The sequence below is a fragment of the Micromonas pusilla genome, assembly GCF_000151265.4.
Source record: "Micromonas pusilla CCMP1545 genomic scaffold MICPUCscaffold_4, whole genome shotgun sequence".
In the NCBI taxonomy this organism is placed as follows: domain Eukaryota; kingdom Viridiplantae; phylum Chlorophyta; class Mamiellophyceae; order Mamiellales; family Mamiellaceae; genus Micromonas; species Micromonas pusilla.
The window spans coordinates 70,812-87,741 of NW_003315885.1; the positions used below are offsets into that span (position 1 = coordinate 70,812).

The 16,930-nt window shown below is 69.5% G+C and overlaps 12 protein-coding genes across 12 annotated transcripts in view; 6 read left to right on the forward strand and 6 right to left on the reverse strand.

Moving 5' to 3' along the window:
* The window catches only part of MICPUCDRAFT_46920 (uncharacterized protein), a gene marked incomplete at both ends in the record, with an annotated part of 1,673 nt that extends 1,507 nt beyond the window's left edge, over window positions 1-166 (forward strand). Inside the window, one exon of the mRNA XM_003057532.1 lies at window positions 106-166. Coding sequence (XP_003057578.1) covers window positions 106-166 — 61 coding nt within the window. The remainder of the gene's footprint in view (window positions 1-105) is intronic.
* A 49-nt stretch (window positions 167-215) lies between these two features.
* Window positions 216-734, reverse strand: MICPUCDRAFT_67051 (uncharacterized protein). Its single transcript, XM_003057913.1, has one exon. It carries the CDS (start codon window positions 656-658, stop codon window positions 299-301), a length of 360 nt encoding a protein of 119 aa, XP_003057959.1. The 5' UTR covers window positions 659-734; the 3' UTR covers window positions 216-298.
* A 508-nt stretch (window positions 735-1,242) lies between these two features.
* MICPUCDRAFT_8389 (uncharacterized protein) lies at window positions 1,243-1,927 on the reverse strand (the record flags this gene model as incomplete). The annotated part of the gene is made up of 2 exons (XM_003057914.1): window positions 1,243-1,488; window positions 1,808-1,927. Coding segments are annotated over 2 exons (366 nt in total), but the record flags the coding sequence as incomplete, so codon positions are not given.
* A 615-nt stretch (window positions 1,928-2,542) lies between these two features.
* On the forward strand, window positions 2,543-4,807 carry MICPUCDRAFT_56911 (uncharacterized protein; the record flags this gene model as incomplete). The annotated part of the gene is made up of 2 exons (XM_003057533.1): window positions 2,543-2,890; window positions 3,029-4,807. The coding sequence occupies 2 exons, from the start codon at window positions 2,543-2,545 to the stop codon at window positions 4,805-4,807; spliced, it is 2,127 nt and encodes a 708-aa protein (XP_003057579.1).
* A 477-nt stretch (window positions 4,808-5,284) lies between these two features.
* Window positions 5,285-7,042, forward strand: KAT1 (microtubule-severing protein katanin 60kDa subunit; the record flags this gene model as incomplete). Its single annotated transcript, XM_003057534.1, has 2 exons — window positions 5,285-5,687; window positions 5,991-7,042. The coding sequence occupies 2 exons, from the start codon at window positions 5,285-5,287 to the stop codon at window positions 7,040-7,042; spliced, it is 1,455 nt and encodes a 484-aa protein (XP_003057580.1).
* Window positions 7,043-7,092: 50 nt separating this feature from the next.
* MICPUCDRAFT_56913 (uncharacterized protein) lies at window positions 7,093-7,663 on the reverse strand (the record flags this gene model as incomplete). Its single annotated transcript, XM_003057915.1, has 1 exon — window positions 7,093-7,663. One exon carries the CDS (start codon window positions 7,661-7,663, stop codon window positions 7,130-7,132), a length of 534 nt encoding a protein of 177 aa, XP_003057961.1. The 3' UTR covers window positions 7,093-7,129.
* Window positions 7,664-7,799: 136 nt separating this feature from the next.
* MICPUCDRAFT_39118 (uncharacterized protein) lies at window positions 7,800-8,816 on the forward strand (the record flags this gene model as incomplete). The annotated part of the gene is made up of 1 exon (XM_003057535.1): window positions 7,800-8,816. One exon carries the CDS (start codon window positions 7,800-7,802, stop codon window positions 8,814-8,816), a length of 1,017 nt encoding a protein of 338 aa, XP_003057581.1.
* A 69-nt stretch (window positions 8,817-8,885) lies between these two features.
* On the reverse strand, window positions 8,886-9,599 carry MICPUCDRAFT_56915 (uncharacterized protein; the record flags this gene model as incomplete). Its single annotated transcript, XM_003057916.1, has 1 exon — window positions 8,886-9,599. The coding sequence occupies one exon, from the start codon at window positions 9,597-9,599 to the stop codon at window positions 8,886-8,888; it is 714 nt and encodes a 237-aa protein (XP_003057962.1).
* A 170-nt stretch (window positions 9,600-9,769) lies between these two features.
* Window positions 9,770-11,782, forward strand: MICPUCDRAFT_39119 (uncharacterized protein; the record flags this gene model as incomplete). The annotated part of the gene is made up of 2 exons (XM_003057536.1): window positions 9,770-10,397; window positions 11,142-11,782. The coding sequence occupies 2 exons, from the start codon at window positions 9,770-9,772 to the stop codon at window positions 11,780-11,782; spliced, it is 1,269 nt and encodes a 422-aa protein (XP_003057582.1).
* Window positions 11,783-11,990: 208 nt separating this feature from the next.
* On the reverse strand, window positions 11,991-12,991 carry PSAH (photosystem I subunit VI, chloroplast precursor; the record flags this gene model as incomplete). The annotated part of the gene is made up of 3 exons (XM_003057917.1): window positions 12,874-12,991; window positions 12,359-12,504; window positions 11,991-12,145 (listed from the first exon to the last, which is right to left on the reverse strand). Exons 1-3 carry the CDS (start codon window positions 12,957-12,959, stop codon window positions 11,991-11,993), a joined length of 387 nt encoding a protein of 128 aa, XP_003057963.1. The 5' UTR covers window positions 12,960-12,991.
* A 258-nt stretch (window positions 12,992-13,249) lies between these two features.
* MICPUCDRAFT_39120 (uncharacterized protein) lies at window positions 13,250-15,385 on the forward strand (the record flags this gene model as incomplete). The annotated part of the gene is made up of 2 exons (XM_003057537.1): window positions 13,250-14,059; window positions 14,201-15,385. 2 exons carry the CDS (start codon window positions 13,250-13,252, stop codon window positions 15,383-15,385), a joined length of 1,995 nt encoding a protein of 664 aa, XP_003057583.1.
* Window positions 15,386-15,431: 46 nt separating this feature from the next.
* Window positions 15,432-16,773, reverse strand: MICPUCDRAFT_32755 (uncharacterized protein). The gene is made up of 2 exons (XM_003057918.1): window positions 15,828-16,773; window positions 15,432-15,669 (listed from the first exon to the last, which is right to left on the reverse strand). Exons 1-2 carry the CDS (start codon window positions 16,725-16,727, stop codon window positions 15,547-15,549), a joined length of 1,023 nt encoding a protein of 340 aa, XP_003057964.1. The 5' UTR covers window positions 16,728-16,773; the 3' UTR covers window positions 15,432-15,546.
* Between the last annotated feature and the right edge of the window lie 157 nt (window positions 16,774-16,930).

Below are 16,930 nucleotides of genomic sequence, written 5' to 3' on the forward strand. Positions count from 1 at the left end.
CGCGCCGGGTCTGTTTATGCGCAGACTCGGCGCGACGCGCCGCGCCGCGCGCGCGTTCGTCCCGCGTCGTCGTCGTCGTCGTCGTCGTCGTCGTCGTCGTCGCAGCTCTCTCTTCGCGCTGTCCGCATCCGCACGCGCGTTCGTAGCCCTATCGCCTCGTTTGTAAAAAACCTTTAGCCGAACGATTTGACGAGTGACGCGCGACGCGTTCGTTTCTCTCTTAACACTTTCGTATGTATTAAAGAAGGCCAGCACGGCTTGTCACCCGCTATGATATGCTCGGGATCGTTGTTGTTGTCTAGTGTTGTTCCTCGCTAGGTTGTCGTTTTGTCGTTCTGTTGTACACCTGCGTGCGTGCTGTCGCCGCGGCAAAAAATTGCGCTTCCCCCCGCTCCACCCAAAAAATCCCATCTGCCCCAATATATACCCCGTCGCGGCGTCGCGTCGTCGTCGCGCGCGCCGTCGAACGCGCCGCGTCTCCCCCCTCCCTCGCGCGTCGCCCGCGAACGATAATATCGGTTCGTTCTCGGGCACCGCGTTCGGTGGAAGAAGCCGCGTCGCGAAGCGCGCACGTCGTCGTCGTCGCCGCCGCCGCCGCCGTCGCCCGACGGCTCAAAGAATCCCGTTGTTCCCGTTCCCGCGTCCCGCGTATGTACATCTCGGGTCGAGCGCTCACGCGTTCACCTCGGACGGCACCGCGACCGCGCCGCCCTGTGCGCCCTGTCCCTCGCCGCCGCCGAACCCTCGCTCGTACGTCACCGCGGCGGCGTAGAGCATCGCGAGCATGTCCAATCCGCCCCCGTTGCCGAAACCTTCCGGGTGCGTCAGCGGTCTGGCGCCGCCGAGGCCGTCCGCGAGCGTCCCCGACGACCGCGAGGACCCGCCGCCGCCGTCGCTCCCCTCGCGGTCCGCGCGTCGCTGCGCGATCGCGTCCTTCAGCGTTTTCTGTTTCTTATTCGGCGACCCGCCCGGCGAGACGCCGATTCCGCCGCCGCCCTTGGCGGCGCCCTTCGCCGACTTGGCGCTCTCGCCGTGCCCGCGCTTCGACGACACCGTCCCGCCGTTGTCGAACTCGTCCGTGTTCGCGGGCGTGGACGGAGAGATCGGCGGCGTCGACCCGCGCGCGCCGCGCTTCGCTCCCGCGCCCCCGACGCCCTTGGCGCCCTTCTTCGGCGAGTCCGGCGCCGACGCGACGGAGCGGTCGTCGTCCCCCGCGCTCGCCTCCGCGGCGGACAGCTGGAACCATCGCGCGCGGCACTGCTGCGCGGTCCTCCCCGTGAGCATCTTGCTTATGTTGCTCCACCGCGGGCCGAGCTTGTCGTGCAATCGCATGAGCTCGTGGTCCTCGGTGTCGTTCCACGCGTCCTTCTTCACCGTCGGGTCGAGGTGCCTCCGCCACCGGCCCATGCACTGCTGATCGGTTCGGCCCTCGAGGTGGCGCGCGATCTCCGCCCATCGCTGGCCGTGCTCTTCGTACAGGCGCGAGAGCTGTCGGAGGGAGGGATGGGGGATCGAGGGGGGGATGGAGGGTGAGATATGAGGGGTCGGCGCGATGCGACGGCGCGCGGGCGGTCGGGGCGCCGCGGAAGAATAAATGAAGATGACGACAGCTGTGCGTTGAACGCGCGGCCCTGCGTCGTTCGACGGGGAAAATCTCGCGTCCAGCCGCGCGATCTCGCGCGCGTCGCCGCGCGCGACGCGACGTCGCGCGCGCCCGCGAACGCGCGGAGTCGAAAGATGCGCGCGATGAGAACCGACTCCGTGGAACTGCGCGATCGCGACGCCAAGGGAGCGCGCGCGGACGCACCAGTTCGTCCTCCTGGGCGGTCCACTTCTCTTTCTTTATATTCGGGTTGACCTTGTGTCGCCATCGCTGCGCGCACTGCTGTCCGGTCTTTCCCGGGAGCTCCGCGGCGACGAGCGCCCATCGGTTCCCGTGAATCTCCTGAGAATTCGCGAAGGAAGCGCGCGCGCGTGAGCACGAGGCGCGGGAGGCGTGATTCGAGGCGCGCGCGCGCGGGAATCGCGCGCGTCGCCGCGGAGTGAAATAACAACCGCAGCCGCTCGCGCGGGAGCGGCTGAGAGGAGACGTGTCGCGCGGCGAGGGCGAGCGCGCACCTGAAGACGCGCGAGCTCGGCGTCTTCTTTGGCCGTCCACACGGACGAATTCTTTCCTTCCACCATCCTTCTCGAGCGCTTCGGTTTCGACGAGCGCGACGGCGCGGGGGTCCTCGGCGCGCGTTTAGACGAGCGGCGCGCGGCGATGGCGATGCTGCGTGGTCGCGCGACCTACCGCGAGACGAAAACGCGCTTCGCGCGGCGCGAGCGTCCTCGTTCGACGCGTTCCGGGTCTCGAACCCGTGCGCGTTTTAGGAGCGGTCGACGGTTCGTCGACTCCGAGCGTTCCGGGAAGAACGCGCGTGCGTGTTCGAGTCGCGCGCGTCGAGAGCCGCGCGTCGGTGGTGTGATGTTAGCGAGCGATGTTAGCGTCAGAGGTCGAGCGAGCGCCGTCCAGGGGAATTAGATTTCGTGCGCACGCGAAATGAAGGGCTCACAGCGAAAGTTGACGCGTAGTACGAAATCGCGTATCTCTCGGGCTGTTTGCTCGTACGCGCGCTTTCCGAAACCAAGCACATTACACTGGTATCGACCACGAGATTGGGTGGTCGGTCGAACGCGCGCTCCGAGCGAACAGAACGAACAACGAACTTCTCTTGGAACTTTCTCTCCGCTCGACGACGAAGACCAACGCGCGCTCGCGATGGCGCGTCTCGCGCGGCGCGTCGCGGGCGCGGTCGCGTCCGCGATTCTCCTCCTCGCGTGCATCACCCTGTCGTTCGCGTCCAGCGCGGACGCTCGGTTCGAGGACGCGTTCACGCTCGACGGCGCGGTGCGTCGTCGCGCGCGCGCGTCGATTCGGACTCGATTCGATTCGATCGGACGCGGATCCGCCCCGCGGCTCCGACGCCCCTCCCGTCATCGCGCGCGTCCCTCCTGACCCGCGACCTCCCCGCCGACGCCATCGCAGGAGTGGCAGCATCACGTCGAGGACAGCACGGGGAGGTCGTACTACTTCGACGTGAAGCACCGTAAATCGCAGTGGGCGGACCCGCGCCCGCGTCCGACGGACGACGACGACGACGACGACGACGACGCGCCTCGCTCGGACGAAAGAGAAGACGCGAGCGCGGACGACGACGACGACGACGAGGAGGAGGAGGAGGAGGAACCCTGGACCACGTCGCTCGCGGACGACGACGACGACGACGACGACGACGCCGACGACGCCGACGCCGCGGAGGCAAAAGTCCTTAAGGATCGGCGTCCACCACGCCGACGCGGTCGTACGGGGACCAGTGCGACACAGAACGCGCATCTGCGCGTCGTCGCGTTCGCCGTCGTCGTCGCCGCCGTCGCGTGGCTCGCGTCGTTGACGAAGAAGGTCCGCGCGCGGGCGGGGCCCGGCGGGACCGGGTCCGCGCGCGCGGGCGGGTCGCCGATGCGCGCGCGCGGGCGCGGCGGCGTCGCGGACGCGATCTTCGAGCTCCGCGTCGAGGCGCGCCTCAGCGCGTCGCGCGCGCGTCTTCGCCTCGCAGCCGCGCTCAGGCGCGTCCGGACGTGTCTCTCCGCCCACCCCTCGCTTTCAATCCCGACGCACACACCGCGACGCCTTTCAACTCCACCCCTGACGCCTTTCGACTCCGCCCCGACGTTCGTCGCTTCGCGCGGAACGACTCTCATCAGATCGCGACTCGGCGCGGTCGCGGCGGTCGCGAAGGACGCGTGCGCGTCGCGCGCGACGCCGCGCGATCGGTTGGGCGTGTTGATCGCCGCGTCGAGGGCGTTCGACCGATCCGCGGACGCGTTTCTCATCGCGCGGGCGCTCGTCGCGTCGTACTACTACGACCTCGCGGCGGACAAGGTGGGCGCGTATCTCCGCGCGCGCGGCCAATCGCGGGACGACACGACAGCATACGACACCATGTCAGCATACGCCACGTCAGCATCGTCGTCTGGAGGCATCCCGTGGCTCGCGCTCGCGCTCGTCGTCGCGACGACGGCGACGCTCCTCGACCGGCACCCGACGCGCGCGGCGGCGTGCGCGCTTCTCTACGACGTCCGCGACTCCTTCCGCGTCGTCGCCGACGCGTTCTTCGCCGGCGCTCCGCCGTGGTTCGTCTCGCTGAACCCGAACGAGCTCGCGATGAAGAAGCTCGCGATGTTCGGCGCGACGTGCCTGCTCGTCGTCCACGCGTCCGCGCGTCGGGAGAAGATTCGCGGCGCGCGCGACGAGAAGAGCGGCGGCGGCGGCGGCGGCGGCAGCGCGAGAGGGTTGCTCGACGCGTTCGACGGCGTCGGCGGCGGCGCGCGGAGTCCGACGACGTCGGGGTTAGGAGGAGGGTTAGGGTTAGGGTTAGGGTTAGGGTTAGGGTTTGGCGGCGGCGGCGGCGGCGGCGGCGACGACGACGACGCGATCAGACCCGCTGGGAAGAGGAAGAGCCTCGCGCTTCTGTGCGCGCGGCTGGCGATCGCGGCGTCGCTCTTTTTCGTCGGCTGGACGCAAATTCGTCGCGTCGTCGCGCGCGGCGCGCTCGCCCCCGCCGCGCCCGCTTCCGGCGGACGCGGACGCGGACACGTCGACGCGCACGATAACAGCTGGCTTCTTCTTCAGTTCGCGCTCGCGGCGCCGCTCGCGATCGGGTACAGACCGGCGTTCACCGCGTGGGCGCTGTCGTGGACGCTGTGGGGCGAGGCGTGGAGGTGCGTTCTATACACTGGTCCCCGTACGACCGCGTCGGCGTGGTGAACGCCGTTTCTTAAGGACTTTTCCCGGCGCATCTCTCCGCCCAGGGTCCCTCGCTTTCAATCCCGACACACCTCGATGCCTTGTAACTCCAACTGACGCCTTTCAACTCCACCCCGACGTTCGCTCGTATGGAACGACCCCGAGTCGCTGGCGATTTTGGGCGCCGGGGACGTTTCGCCCCGCGCACGCGCGTCTGCACTTCGTCACCAACCTCGCGCTCGGGGGCGGTCTGATGCTGACGCGCGCGGGGGGGATGGGGCGGTACGCGGTGTTCGGCGGTCGGAGCGGCGCGAAGGCGAAGAAGCGCGAGTGATGAGGGCGCGCGGTAGTCACTAGCGCGGACGCGACGGCCGTACTGTATTATTCTTGGACGAGCTCTCACGACACGGCTGTCGCCGGTCAACGCGCGACGTTTTGAAAACCGCGTCCACTACATCCCCCGCGCGCGCGTCGTCGTCGTCGTCGCCGTCGCGCGCGATGTCGCTCGCCGGGCTGAACGCGGCGGCGGACCAGCTCACGATCGCGCGCGAGCACGCGATGCTCGGCGATTACGACACCGCGCGGGTGTACTACCAGGGCGTCATCTCGCAGGTCGCGCGGCACTGCCGCGCGGTCGGCGCGACGAGCGGCGCGGGCGCGTCCGCGTCCGACGCGCATCGCGCGCGTCGATGGCTCGGCGCGCAGTCGCAGCTCAACGACGAGCTCGAGTCCGTCGCCGCGCTCGCCGCCGAGCGCGCGGTGTTCAGCGCGCGGCCGGGGACGGCGTCGTCGCCGTCGCTATCGCGCGAGGGCGGGCGGTTCATCCATCTCCCGGGATCGCCGTCGCGCGCGCCGCGGGCGACGCCGCCCCCGGATCTGACGTGGATGGGGGGGGGCGCGGGTGGCGCGGCGCCGGCGGCGGACGCGCGGGAGGACGCGCGGCCGCCGCACGAGGTCGACCCGGACGTGTGGCGCCCGCCGAGCACGACGCCGACGCCGCGCGGCGCGCGCGGCGGCGGCGGCGGCGGAAGCGATCGGCTCCCCGCGTGGGCGCGACGAAACGCGGGCGACGGCGGCGGCGGCGGCGGCGGGGGCGGGGGAGGGGGAGGGGGCGGGGGGTACGGCGGATCGAACCGCGCGACGTCGCTCGCGCACGTCCAGTCCTCCGGATACGGCCGGCCGCGTCGGGAGCGGTCGGAGCGAGCCGGGAAGGCGGGACAGCAGCATCACGGCGGCGGCGGCGGCGGCGGCGGCGCCAAGGCGGCGTTGAAGTCCCCGCGCGATCGCGACGACCGCGGCGCGCGCAACGCGCCGCAACACGTCGGCCCGGACGGCGACCTCGCGGACGGCCTCTCGAGAGATATCCTGGACAAATCCCCGAGCGTGCGATGGGACGACATCGCGGGCCTCGAGGACGCGAAGCGGCTCCTCGAGGAGGCGGTGGTGCTGCCGTTGCTCATGCCGGATTATTTCCAAGGCATCCGCCGGCCGTGGAAGGGCGTGCTGATGTTCGGGCCGCCGGGCACGGGGAAGACGATGCTCGCGAAGGCGGTCGCGACGGAGTGCGGGACGACGTTCTTCAACATCTCCTCCTCCACGCTCGCGTCGAAATACCGCGGCGAGAGCGAGCGGATGGTGCGAATCTTGTTCGACCTCGCGCGACGGCACGCGCCGTCGACGATTTTCATCGACGAGATCGACTCGCTGTGCACGTCGCGAGGCGCCGCGGGCGAGCACGAGGCGTCGCGGCGCGTCAAGTCCGAGTTCTTAGTCCAGATCGACGGCTGCAGCGGCGGCGGCGGGGGGGGGGAAGACGGCGCGTCGACCGCCGCGCCCGTGATGGTCCTCGCTGCGACGAACTTTCCGTGGGACATCGACGAGGCGCTGCGACGACGCCTTGAGAAGCGCATCTACATCCCTCTGCCGGACCGCGCCGCGCGATCCGCGCTCGTGAACATCAACGTCAGCGGCGTCGAGGTCGCGGACGACGTCGATTTCGACGCGCTCAGCGAGTCCATGAACGGGTACAGCGGCGACGACATCACGAACGTGTGCAGGGACGCGGCGATGTGCGGGATGCGGAGGAAAATCGTCGGGAAGAAGCCGGAGGAGATTCGAGCGATGAGCCGAGAGGAGGTGGCCGCGCCGATCACGATGTCGGACATGACCCAGGCGCTGCGGCGGATATCCCCCAGCGTGAGCAAGGAGGACGTGGAGCGGCATATGGAGTGGCTCGCGGAGTTTGGGAGCACGTGAGAAGGAAGCGCGCGGCCGTACGAGTACACGACGGCGGCGAGTCGCGAGATGAAAAAATCTCTCCTTCTACTCGTAACACGTAGCTAGCTAGAACGCCGCCTTCTTCAGGTTCTCTCGGAACGACGCGCTCGCGACGGCGAGCACCGGCCACAGCCCGACCATCATCGCCTTGTTCTTCTCCGTGAAGCTCGTCTTGTTGTACCCGAGCCAGAACCGAATGCAGACGAACACGTACATCACCGCCAGCACCGGCGGCGTAAATAGGCCACCGATGATGGGGATCGGAAGTCCGCGCGAGACGACGACGTCCCCGCGACGACGACCGCCGGTCGCGGTCGTCGGCGCGCGCGGCGACGGCGATCGGTCGTCCAGCGGCGCGAGCGACGACGGCGTCGCGATCGCGACGACGGCTGAGGACGGCAGCGCCCCGAGCGTCGCGACGCCACCGCGGAGGAGGCGCGGCGCGCGCTTCGACGATATAACCGCGGACGTTGCCGCTGACGTGGCGCGGTCGCGCGGCGCGGCGGACGACGCCGCGCGCGACGACGAGCCGAGACGCGAACCGGCGCGCGAGACGCGAACCGGCGCGCGCGCGCGCGACGCGATCGCGTGGACGTTCATCGCGGAGACGGACCGCGGCGGGCGGGCGGGCGGCGGCGCGCCACCGACGAGTGCCGCGGGGCGATCCTGTCGCGATCGGTCCGAGAAACTCGGCACGAAGCGCTCGACGCGACGACGCGACGCCCGGGGCATTGCGATGGCGCCGTTCGCGCTCAACACGACGCACCGCGCGCCGCCGCTGCGCGAGATACTCCAGCTCTCGCTCTCCTCCTCCGCGCGCGGAGAAACCCGCGACGGCGGCGGCGGCGGCGACGACGACGGCGGCGGCGACGACGGCGGCGAGCGCGCCTCTCGTCGCGCGGCGGGAGATCGATCGATCGCGCGAAAAGCCCGAGCGCTCTTCGCCGCGGAGCTGAACCCCGGGTGGACGGACACCAACGCGCTGGAGCGCGTCGCGAACGCGGCGACGTGCGTCCCGTTCTTCGCGTGCGGGCTCGACGTGCTCCGACGCGCGGCGGCGGACGACGACGACGACGACGACGATTCGACGACGACGACGACGACGACGAGAAATGTAAATGCGAAGAAATACGACGGACGCCGCGCGACGCGTCGATGGGGCCGCGCGCTGCTCGGCGTCGGCGCGTTCGCGGCGGCGTACCACCTCGCGCCGCGGCGGAACCACAAGACGCGCGCGCTCCTTCGACACGCGGACTTCACCTCCATCGCGTTCGCGTCGACGGTCGCCTCGGACGCGTTTCGATGCGACGTCCCGAGACCCGTCCTCGTCGTCTCCGCGGCGGCGGCGCCGGCGACGCCGCTGCTCGTCAGCGCCGCGCACTGCGCGCTCGTCGAGCGCGAGGTCTTCCGCGCCGCGTGGGCGCGCCGGCGCGGCGGCGGGAAGAGGAAGAAGCGGCTCGACCGCGCGGCGGGGGACCCGCGCGTGGTGGGGCGCGGGGAGGGGGCGAGAGATGATGAGAGACGCGCGGACTGGTCGTTCGCGACGGGCGAATACGGGTCGCACGTCGTCGCCGCCGCGGGCGCGGCTTTCTTCTTCGCCGCGGAGGAAATCTGGCCGGACGCACCGCTGCTGCACGCGACGTGGCACGTGTTCGCGTACGCGGCGTTGTCGACCGCGAACGCGATATACTTCCGACGCGAGGAGAAGAAGCCGCCGCCGCCGCGCTCTCCGGGGGCTCGCGGGCTCACGTGATGAACATTCATTCAATTCGGTCGTCGGCGCCTTAGCTCTAGTCCTCTACTTATAGCTAGTCTTCTATCATCAGTACTCGTGCCCGTCCGTCCCGCGCTCCGCGCGCATCAGCACGCGATCGCTCGAGAGCGCGCGCCTCGCGATCGCCGCCCGGCTCGGCGGCCACACGACCGCGGCGACGACGCCGTCGAGCAGCGCGACGGGCGCGACGCCGACGTCATCCGCCGCGATCGCCGCGCCGTCTCCGGGTCCGGATCCCCCCCCCCTCGCCGCGGAACGCCGTCCTCCGCGCCCCTCCGCCGCATCCACCTCGAGCTCCAGCTCCTTACTAACGTGCGCGGCCTCGAGCCAGCAGTGCCCCTTCGGGATCTTCACCACCGCGCCGCCGCCGTCGCGTCGCGTGACCCAGTCTCCCTCGAGCGCGACGAGGCGCTGCGCGAGCGAGACGTCGGGGTCGTGGGGAGAGCGCAGGTGCACGACCTGGCCGCGGCGCCACATGTGCCTCCGCGCGCGGAACCGGTCGAGGAGGACGTAGCAGTGTTGAGGCGACGGCGACGGCGCGGGTTCGCCGCCGTCCGACGCCGTCGTCGATGGCTCGCATCGAGACGAGGAGGAGGAGGAGGATTCCGATGCCGATCCGGCGCTACTTCGCGCGGACGCGCGCGCGTCGTCGCACCCGACGGCGCCGACGTCTGGGACGCGCGCGATGGACGCGACGCCGTCGTTGAACGTGATGGCGATGGGGACGCTCCACGCGACCGCGGCCGCGCGGCGAAGCCACATCGCCGTCGCGCGCGCGAGGCGTTGTGATGACGCCCCCGCGGCCCGCGCGCTTATTGGCCCGAACACGTACGCGCGGTTTTTTCCTTCAGTTCTCATCATGCATGCGGTGTTCGCTTCGCGACGACCGCACTCCCGTCCGCGCGACCGACGATACGATGACGCGCCGCGCGATGGCGGCGCTCGGGCGCGCGCTCGTCCTCGCGCTCGCCGTCGTCCTCGCCGTCGCGCCCGCGCAGACGCGCGCGGGGGGGGTCCAGCCCGTGGGCGAGGTCAAGGACTGGGATCTCGGTACGTCGTCCGCGACGACGACGACGACGACCGACGGCGAAGGCGGCGGCGAAGAAGCGCGGATGTCCATGCAGGAGCTCTTCAACTGGGCGATCGAGCACTCGGACCCGGAGCGCCTTCGCGAGATGGCGGAGAAGGTCAAGAACGGCGAAGACGTCGTCGGCGGCGGCGACCGCGACCGCGACCGCGACCGCGGCTCCCTGCCCGACCCCTTCTCCGCGTCGTCGTCGAGCGCGCGCGTCGTCGATCGGCGATGGACGGAGGACGAGCTGTCCCAGAAGCGCGCGGACGTCCGCGAAGCCCTGGACGCGCTCGCGGCGCACCCGACGGAGCAGACGTACATCAAGCTCGCGCACGCGGTGTACGCGGACGCGACCGCGCCGGTGGAGCGGCGACTGGAGGCGCTCGAGACGCTCACGGAGCTGATCCGGCCGGTGGACAACGCGAACGATCTCCACGTGCTCGGCGCGTTCTATCTCACACTGGTTCCCATACGACCGCGTCGGCGTGGTGAACGCCGATCCTTAAGGACTTTCTCTCCCGGCGTGTCTCTCCGCCCAGGGCCCATCGCTCACAATCCCGACACACCTCGACGCCTTTCAACTCCGCTTCTGACGCCTATGAACTCCACCCCGACGTTCGCTCGCATGGACCCTCGACCCTCAGGCGCGTTGAACCCGCTCGTTCGCGCGGCGACGCGCGTCGGCGACGACGAGGACGACGACGCCGTCGGCGCCGCCGCCGCGGAGGCCCTCGGCGTCGCGCTGAGCAACAACCCGAGGGTGCGCGCGATGACGCACGCGTGGCGAGCGCCGGAGGACGCCGTCGTGATCGATCGTCGCGGCAGAAGGAAGCACCGCGTCGACAGGCACGCGACGGACCCGAATAAGATCTACTCGTCCGCGAACCACGCGCGGCACGAGCACCCGCCGCACGGCGCGGAGCACCGCGAGCAGTCCGAGCACAGGATCGCGCTCGCGAAGAGCGCGAACGCGGCGCACGGGGGGAAGCACGGCGACGTCGATCATCTCTCGGGCGCGTTCTACGTATCTCGCGCCGGTCCCCGTACGACCGCGTCGGCGCGGTGAACGCCGATCCTTAAGGACTTTATCTCCCGGCGCGCGTTTCTCTCCGCCCATCACCCCTCGGTTTTGATCCCCGTCCGCTACGCCTTTCAACTCTCCGCTTCTGACGCCTTTGAACTCCACCCCGACGTTCGTCGCTTCGTATGGGCAAACACCCTCCGCGCCTCAGACGTCAACGCATACGACTCGGTGGAGGCGAAACTCGCGACGATCGCCGTCAACGAGAGCGCGCCGGAGCTTCGACGACGCAAGGCGTTCTTCGCGCTGTCGCAGATGGTGCGCGACGACCACGTGTGCAGGCGGTCGTTCTTCGCGGCGGGGGGGGCGACCGCGCTGTTGCAGCTGTTGCACCCGAACGCGAACCCGGGGCTGCGCGTGAAAGCCGCGACGCTCGCGGCGGATCTGTTCGCGTCGCCCGATCCGGAGCAGCACGCCCGCGAAGGCGCTCGCTTCGACGAGATTCATCACAAAGAAGCGAGGGCGCTGAAGCACACGGCGATGCCGCACTTGATTCACATGACGACGGGAGGGAGCGCGGACGCGCGCGAGAAGGCGATGCACGCCGTGCGAGCCGCGTTGGACGCGGACGCCGGCGACGACGAAGAGAGCGCGGCGAGCACGCACCGCGCGGCGAGGCGCGCGGGCGGCGCCGAGGCGTTCGAGGCGCTCGCGGAATTCTTCGAGGAGGCGGCGAAGGGAAACGAGGACACGCGGGAGTACCACGCGACGTTAGCGCGCGACGCGGGGTCGGTCGCCGCGCGATTAGCGCGCGAGACCCACCGCGGAGGTATCCACCACGTCGAGTTATGAGGGTTTATTAGTGTATTTCTCTCTACATACAGTCTCGACCGCGCGTCGTCACGACAAACGAGCGACACGTCCCCATCTCGTCGCTCGCCGTCTCTCCCGCCGCTCGACCACGCGTCGCCGCGCGTCGCGTCGAGCGGATCGCCGTCGCGCGCTTCAAACCGAATTCATCATCATTCCGCATTCGCGAAGACGATCGAACCGAATCGATTTAAAGCTTGTCGCGGGGGCCGAGCGGCGCCTCCTTCTGGGGCCCGACCGTGATCGGAAGCTTCGCGTCCTTCGCGCCCTTGCCTCCGAACACGAGGCACGCCGCGGGACCGGCGAGGGCGAGGAACGAGTACATCGCCTCGCGGCGGCCCAGCCCTTGCGCGGCTTTGGGTCGTTCCGTACGAGCGATGATATCGGGGTGGAGTTGAAAGGCGTCAGAAGCGGAGTTGAAAGGCGTCGAGGTGTGTCGGGATCGTGAGCGAGGGGCCCTGGGCGGAGAGAAACGCGCGCCGGGAGAGAAAGTCCTTAAGGATCGGCGTTCACCACGCGAACGCGGTCGTATGGGAACCAGTGCGAATACGAACGCGCCTTTCTCGAAGAACGCCTCCTGCTGGCCCGGGTACCGCGCGGTGGACGCCTCGCCGTACACGTCCCACGCGCCCGTCGTCGACTCGACGTCGCCGAGGTCGAAGTACACGGACTCGTCGCCGTACTTGGCCTTGGCGGCGGTCGCGCTGTTCGTCGTTCGATGGGGTCGGGGAGGGTGAGGGTGAGGGTCGGTCGGACGGATCTTGGAAATATAGCGCACGGATCGATCGATCGGTCGACGGACGCGAGCGCGTTTCGCCGTCGGCGACGCGCGGACGAGGCCGCGCCGCGCGCGCGTCGGCGACGCGCGCGTCGATCGGCGCGATCGCGAGACGGCGCGCGCGGCGCGCGTCGAATCCCGCGCGATCGGCGGCGATCGTCGCGCGACGTCGATCGCGCGCGGAGGCGCGTCGCTCCGGCGCGACCCGCGCGCGATGCCGGGTTCTTCGGTCCCGCGTGAAAAGCGCGGTCGCGGAAAGCCGCGCGGAAATCAAATCCATCGCCGGGGAACGCACCGGGACGCGCGGCGGGCGGCGACGGGCTTGACCGCGACCTTCGCGCCGGCGAAGGTGGAGGTGGAGGCGGCGAGGGAGAAGGCCATTTTCGTGAGGTGGAGCTGCGTACGCGGTGCGTGTGCGGTTATGCCGGCGTCGGATGCGGTTCCCGTCGTCGTGTCTTTCTTCGCGGAGGGGTAGCGATAGGATCCGGCGCTGGCCAATGAAATTCGTTCGCCACCCCAGGGTGATTGCCCGTACGACGTCCGTACGCGCGTACGCGTACTTCCGTACCACGCTCGGCGCCGAGAGGGCAAAACACTCGTTGTTACCCGAGCGCCGCTTGGCATTGGCGCGCGCGCGCGGCGCTTCCGTCTCTCGGCGCGGGGACGTCGTCATGACGCCCCTGGACCACGTCCCGCACGCGGACGCGCTCGTGCGCGAGTACCTGCTCTTCCGCGGGTTCACGTCCGCGCTGCGCGCGTTCGACGCGGACGCGCGCGCGGATCTCCTCTTCCGCGCGACCGCCGACGCCGACGCCGACGCCGACGCCGCCGCGAACGCGAACGCCGACGCCGACGTCGCGCGCGGTGACGCGTGCGACCGAGTCGCGGACGCGCTCTTCGAGCGCGACCTCCCCGCGCTCGACGTCCGCGCCGTCTGCGACACGCTCGCGCTCCTCCGCGCGCGCTTCTTCGCGCGCCTCGACGCGTCGTTCGCGCCCGCGTGCGCCAAGCTAGAGACGTCAATCCTCCGCCTCCTCATCGTTCACGCGCTGCGGCGCGGACGCAAGGACGTCGTCGACGCGCTCTTCGCGCGCGAGGGCGAGCGCCTCGCGGCGAATAGCGACGAGTGGCACGCGTGGTTCGCGGTGTGCTACGTCGCGCGACCGGAGGAGGACGCGCGGTACCGCGCGCACTTCGCGAAAGGATGGGGCGACGCCGTGCGAGCGTCGACGCGCAACTTCCTCGCGGAGGCGTTCCGCGCGACGCCCGCGCCCGCGATGCTGCGGTTCGGGGAGGAGAGGCGACGGCGGAGCGCGCTGGAGAAGCGCGCGCGCGATGCGGAGCTCGAGTGCGTCGCGCTCAGGGCGACGCTCGAGGAGAGAGAAGACCGAGCCGCGCGGATCGGCGGCGGCGGGCTCGACGACGACGCGTCCGAGGCGCGTTCTATCTCACACTGGTTCCCATACGACCGCGTTCGCGTGGTGAACGCCGATCCTTAAGGACTTTCTCTCCCGGCGTGTCTCTCCGCCCATCACCCCTCGGTTTCGATCCCGACACACCGCGACGCCTTTCAACTCCACCCCCGACGCCTTTCGACTCCGCCCCGACGTTCGCTCGTACAGAACGACCCTGATTCGATCGCGTCGCCGCCGCCGCCGCCGCCGCCGCCGCCGCCGGCGACTCCCGCGAGGGTGACCTCGCGAGAGACGCGATCGTGGCACTCCGCGGCGATCGCGTGCGCGCGTTTCTCCCCGGACGGCGGCGACGTCGCGAGCGGCAGCGCGGACGGCACCGCGCGGGTGTGGACGCCCGCCGAGGCGTTGGATTCGCCGCGCGCGCGAAACGCGACGATTCACTGCGGCCGAGAGGTGCAGGTCGTGGAGTGGAGCGGCGGCGGGGACGGTAACGCTTCATCTTCAGCCGTTACGTATAATACGAACGTCGCGCCGTCGTCGTCGCTGCTCATAGGCACGCGAGGCGGCGGGCTGCGCGTGTGGAACGTGGACGCGAAACGCGTGACGGTGGACGCCGCGGGCGACGAGAATTTCCCAAATTTCGACGACGTGCGGTCGTCGCCGACGGAGCACGTGTTCGCGTGCGCGACGTCCTCGGACGCGCGCGACGGCGCGATCACGATGTGGAACTCGAGACGGTTCGAGCCGATGCACGCGCTCGCGATGGGTCCGCGCGGCAGAAGTAGTATCACACGTGGCGGCGCGCCGTTAATTCACGCGCTCGCGTTTAATCACAACTCGAAGCTCCTCGCCGCCGCAAGCGACGACGGCCGCGTCGTCTTGTTCGACCTGAACAGCCGCAAGGTCATCACGACGTGGGATCACGGCGGGGTAGGCAGAGTAAGCGTCGCGGCGACCGGTTTAGGGTTCAGCGCGGACCAGACGAGCGTGTACAGCGTGGGGGGCGACGGCGTGGTCAAGGAGTGGTCGCTTAGGACGGCAGGCGGCGGCGGCGGCGGCGGCGGCGCGCCGCCGACGCGCGTCGTCGACGCGAGTCGCGCGTGCGGGGTCGCGGGGAAGGACGCCGGCGCGGCGATTCGCATACGCATGGCCGTGGACCCGAACGGCGCCGGCGTCGCGCTGAGCTCGCGCGAGACGCACGCGGTGTTCGTTCGTCTGGACGGCGGCGGCGGCGGCGGCGGCGGCGGCGGCGGCGGCGGCGGCGGGGGAACCGTGCACACGATCCCCGGGCACCGAGGCGACGTGACGTGCGTGGACTGGCACCCGGGGAAGGACGTCGTCCTCACCGGTGGTGCGGATAACGCCCTCGCGCTGTCCACCTTGGCGTTGTGACGCCGACGCGCGCGGCGTCCGCGCGCGCGCCGGCGAGCAAAAAAATAGTAAATAATTTCGTTCCAGTTGAAATATGGATACGTCCGAGCTACGCGTGTAATATCAGTGAACCTCCTCCTCCTCCTCATCCTCCTCCCTCCCTCCCTCTGCCGTTTCCCGCCTTAAATCTCTAGCGCGTGCGCGATCCTCCCCGCGAGAGACATCACCACGAACGGCTCCACGCCCTGGACCACCTCCACGGTTTGCGGGCACGAGTCCGTGATGTAAAAGCTCTCGAACATCCCCTTCGCCGGAGTGAACGAACGCGTCGGTCAATCGTGCGTCTCACCAGTCAAACGAAACGTACGTTGAAAGGGAAGCGCGGGCGAAGCGCGACGACGGGGAAAGTCCTTAAGAAACGGCGTTCACATCGCGAACGGGGTCGTACGGGAACCAGTCTCACCTTCGCAGCGCCTTCCGAGAATCGCTTCCACGACTCGTTCGGAAACACGCCGTGGGTGCAAAACGCGCTCAAGGCTTTCGCGCCGTGCTTCTGCAACACCTTCCCGCACTCGACGAGCGTGCCGCCGGTCTGAACCAAGTCGTCCACGATGACGACGTGCTTCCCCTTCGGCTCGCCCTCTTTCAGCGTCACGATCCGTTTATCCCCCTGCCTGACTTTCGTGCATACCACCTCTTCGAACCCCTCGAAGAACGTGTGGAACCTCTTCATCGCGCCCTCGTCCGGGTACGCGATCACGACGTCGTCCCTGTCCGGCAGCGCGTCGATCGCCGCGAGCAGCAGCGGGATCCCCGTCTCGAAGCACGGCGTGATGGAGTCGCCGAAGTAGAAGCGCTCCTGCAACGCGTGAATATCGAAGATGACGGCGCTCGTGGGGCCGCCTCTGCTCGCGGGAATCGCGCTCAGGATGCGCGCGAGCGTCACCGCGGTCGGGACCTCGCCCTCGCGGTCCACGCGCTCCGCGGTGCCGGTCGGGAAGAAGGGCAAGATGAGCGTGAAGGACGCTATGAACATCTTCGGGAGGGAGTAGATGACGGAGATCTGTTCGAATATCGTCTCCGGGTTGTTGAACGACGCGAGGAACGCGACGTGCTTGCCGCGGATGCTCTCCGCGCCGTCCACGAACAGGTTCGGGAACCCGTCCGGGAACTTCTTCCACGAGATCTCCCCGAGCGTGATCTCCAGCGACGACGGCTGCGCCGCGATCGCATGCGCGAGGTCTCTCATCTGCGGGCAATAGTACAGGTACTTCTTCCTCGGGTCGCTCCACGGGCCGAAGGATTCGCGACGCGCGCGCTTGACGTCGTCCGCGACGACGTCGCTCGCGGGACGGGTCGTCATGGCGTCGAAGCGATAACGACGCGCGGCGAGGCGAGGCGGCGGCGCGGGCGCGGAGTGGGCGCGCGGGCGTGGGCGGTCGGCGCGTCGCGATCTGATGAAATTTGAACGTCGTCGATCGAAAAAAATAACCGTCCACAAGACGCCGAACTTCCCGCACTGCACTTAACAACGCGCGTCGCGCGAGATCCCGCGGCGCGCGCGCG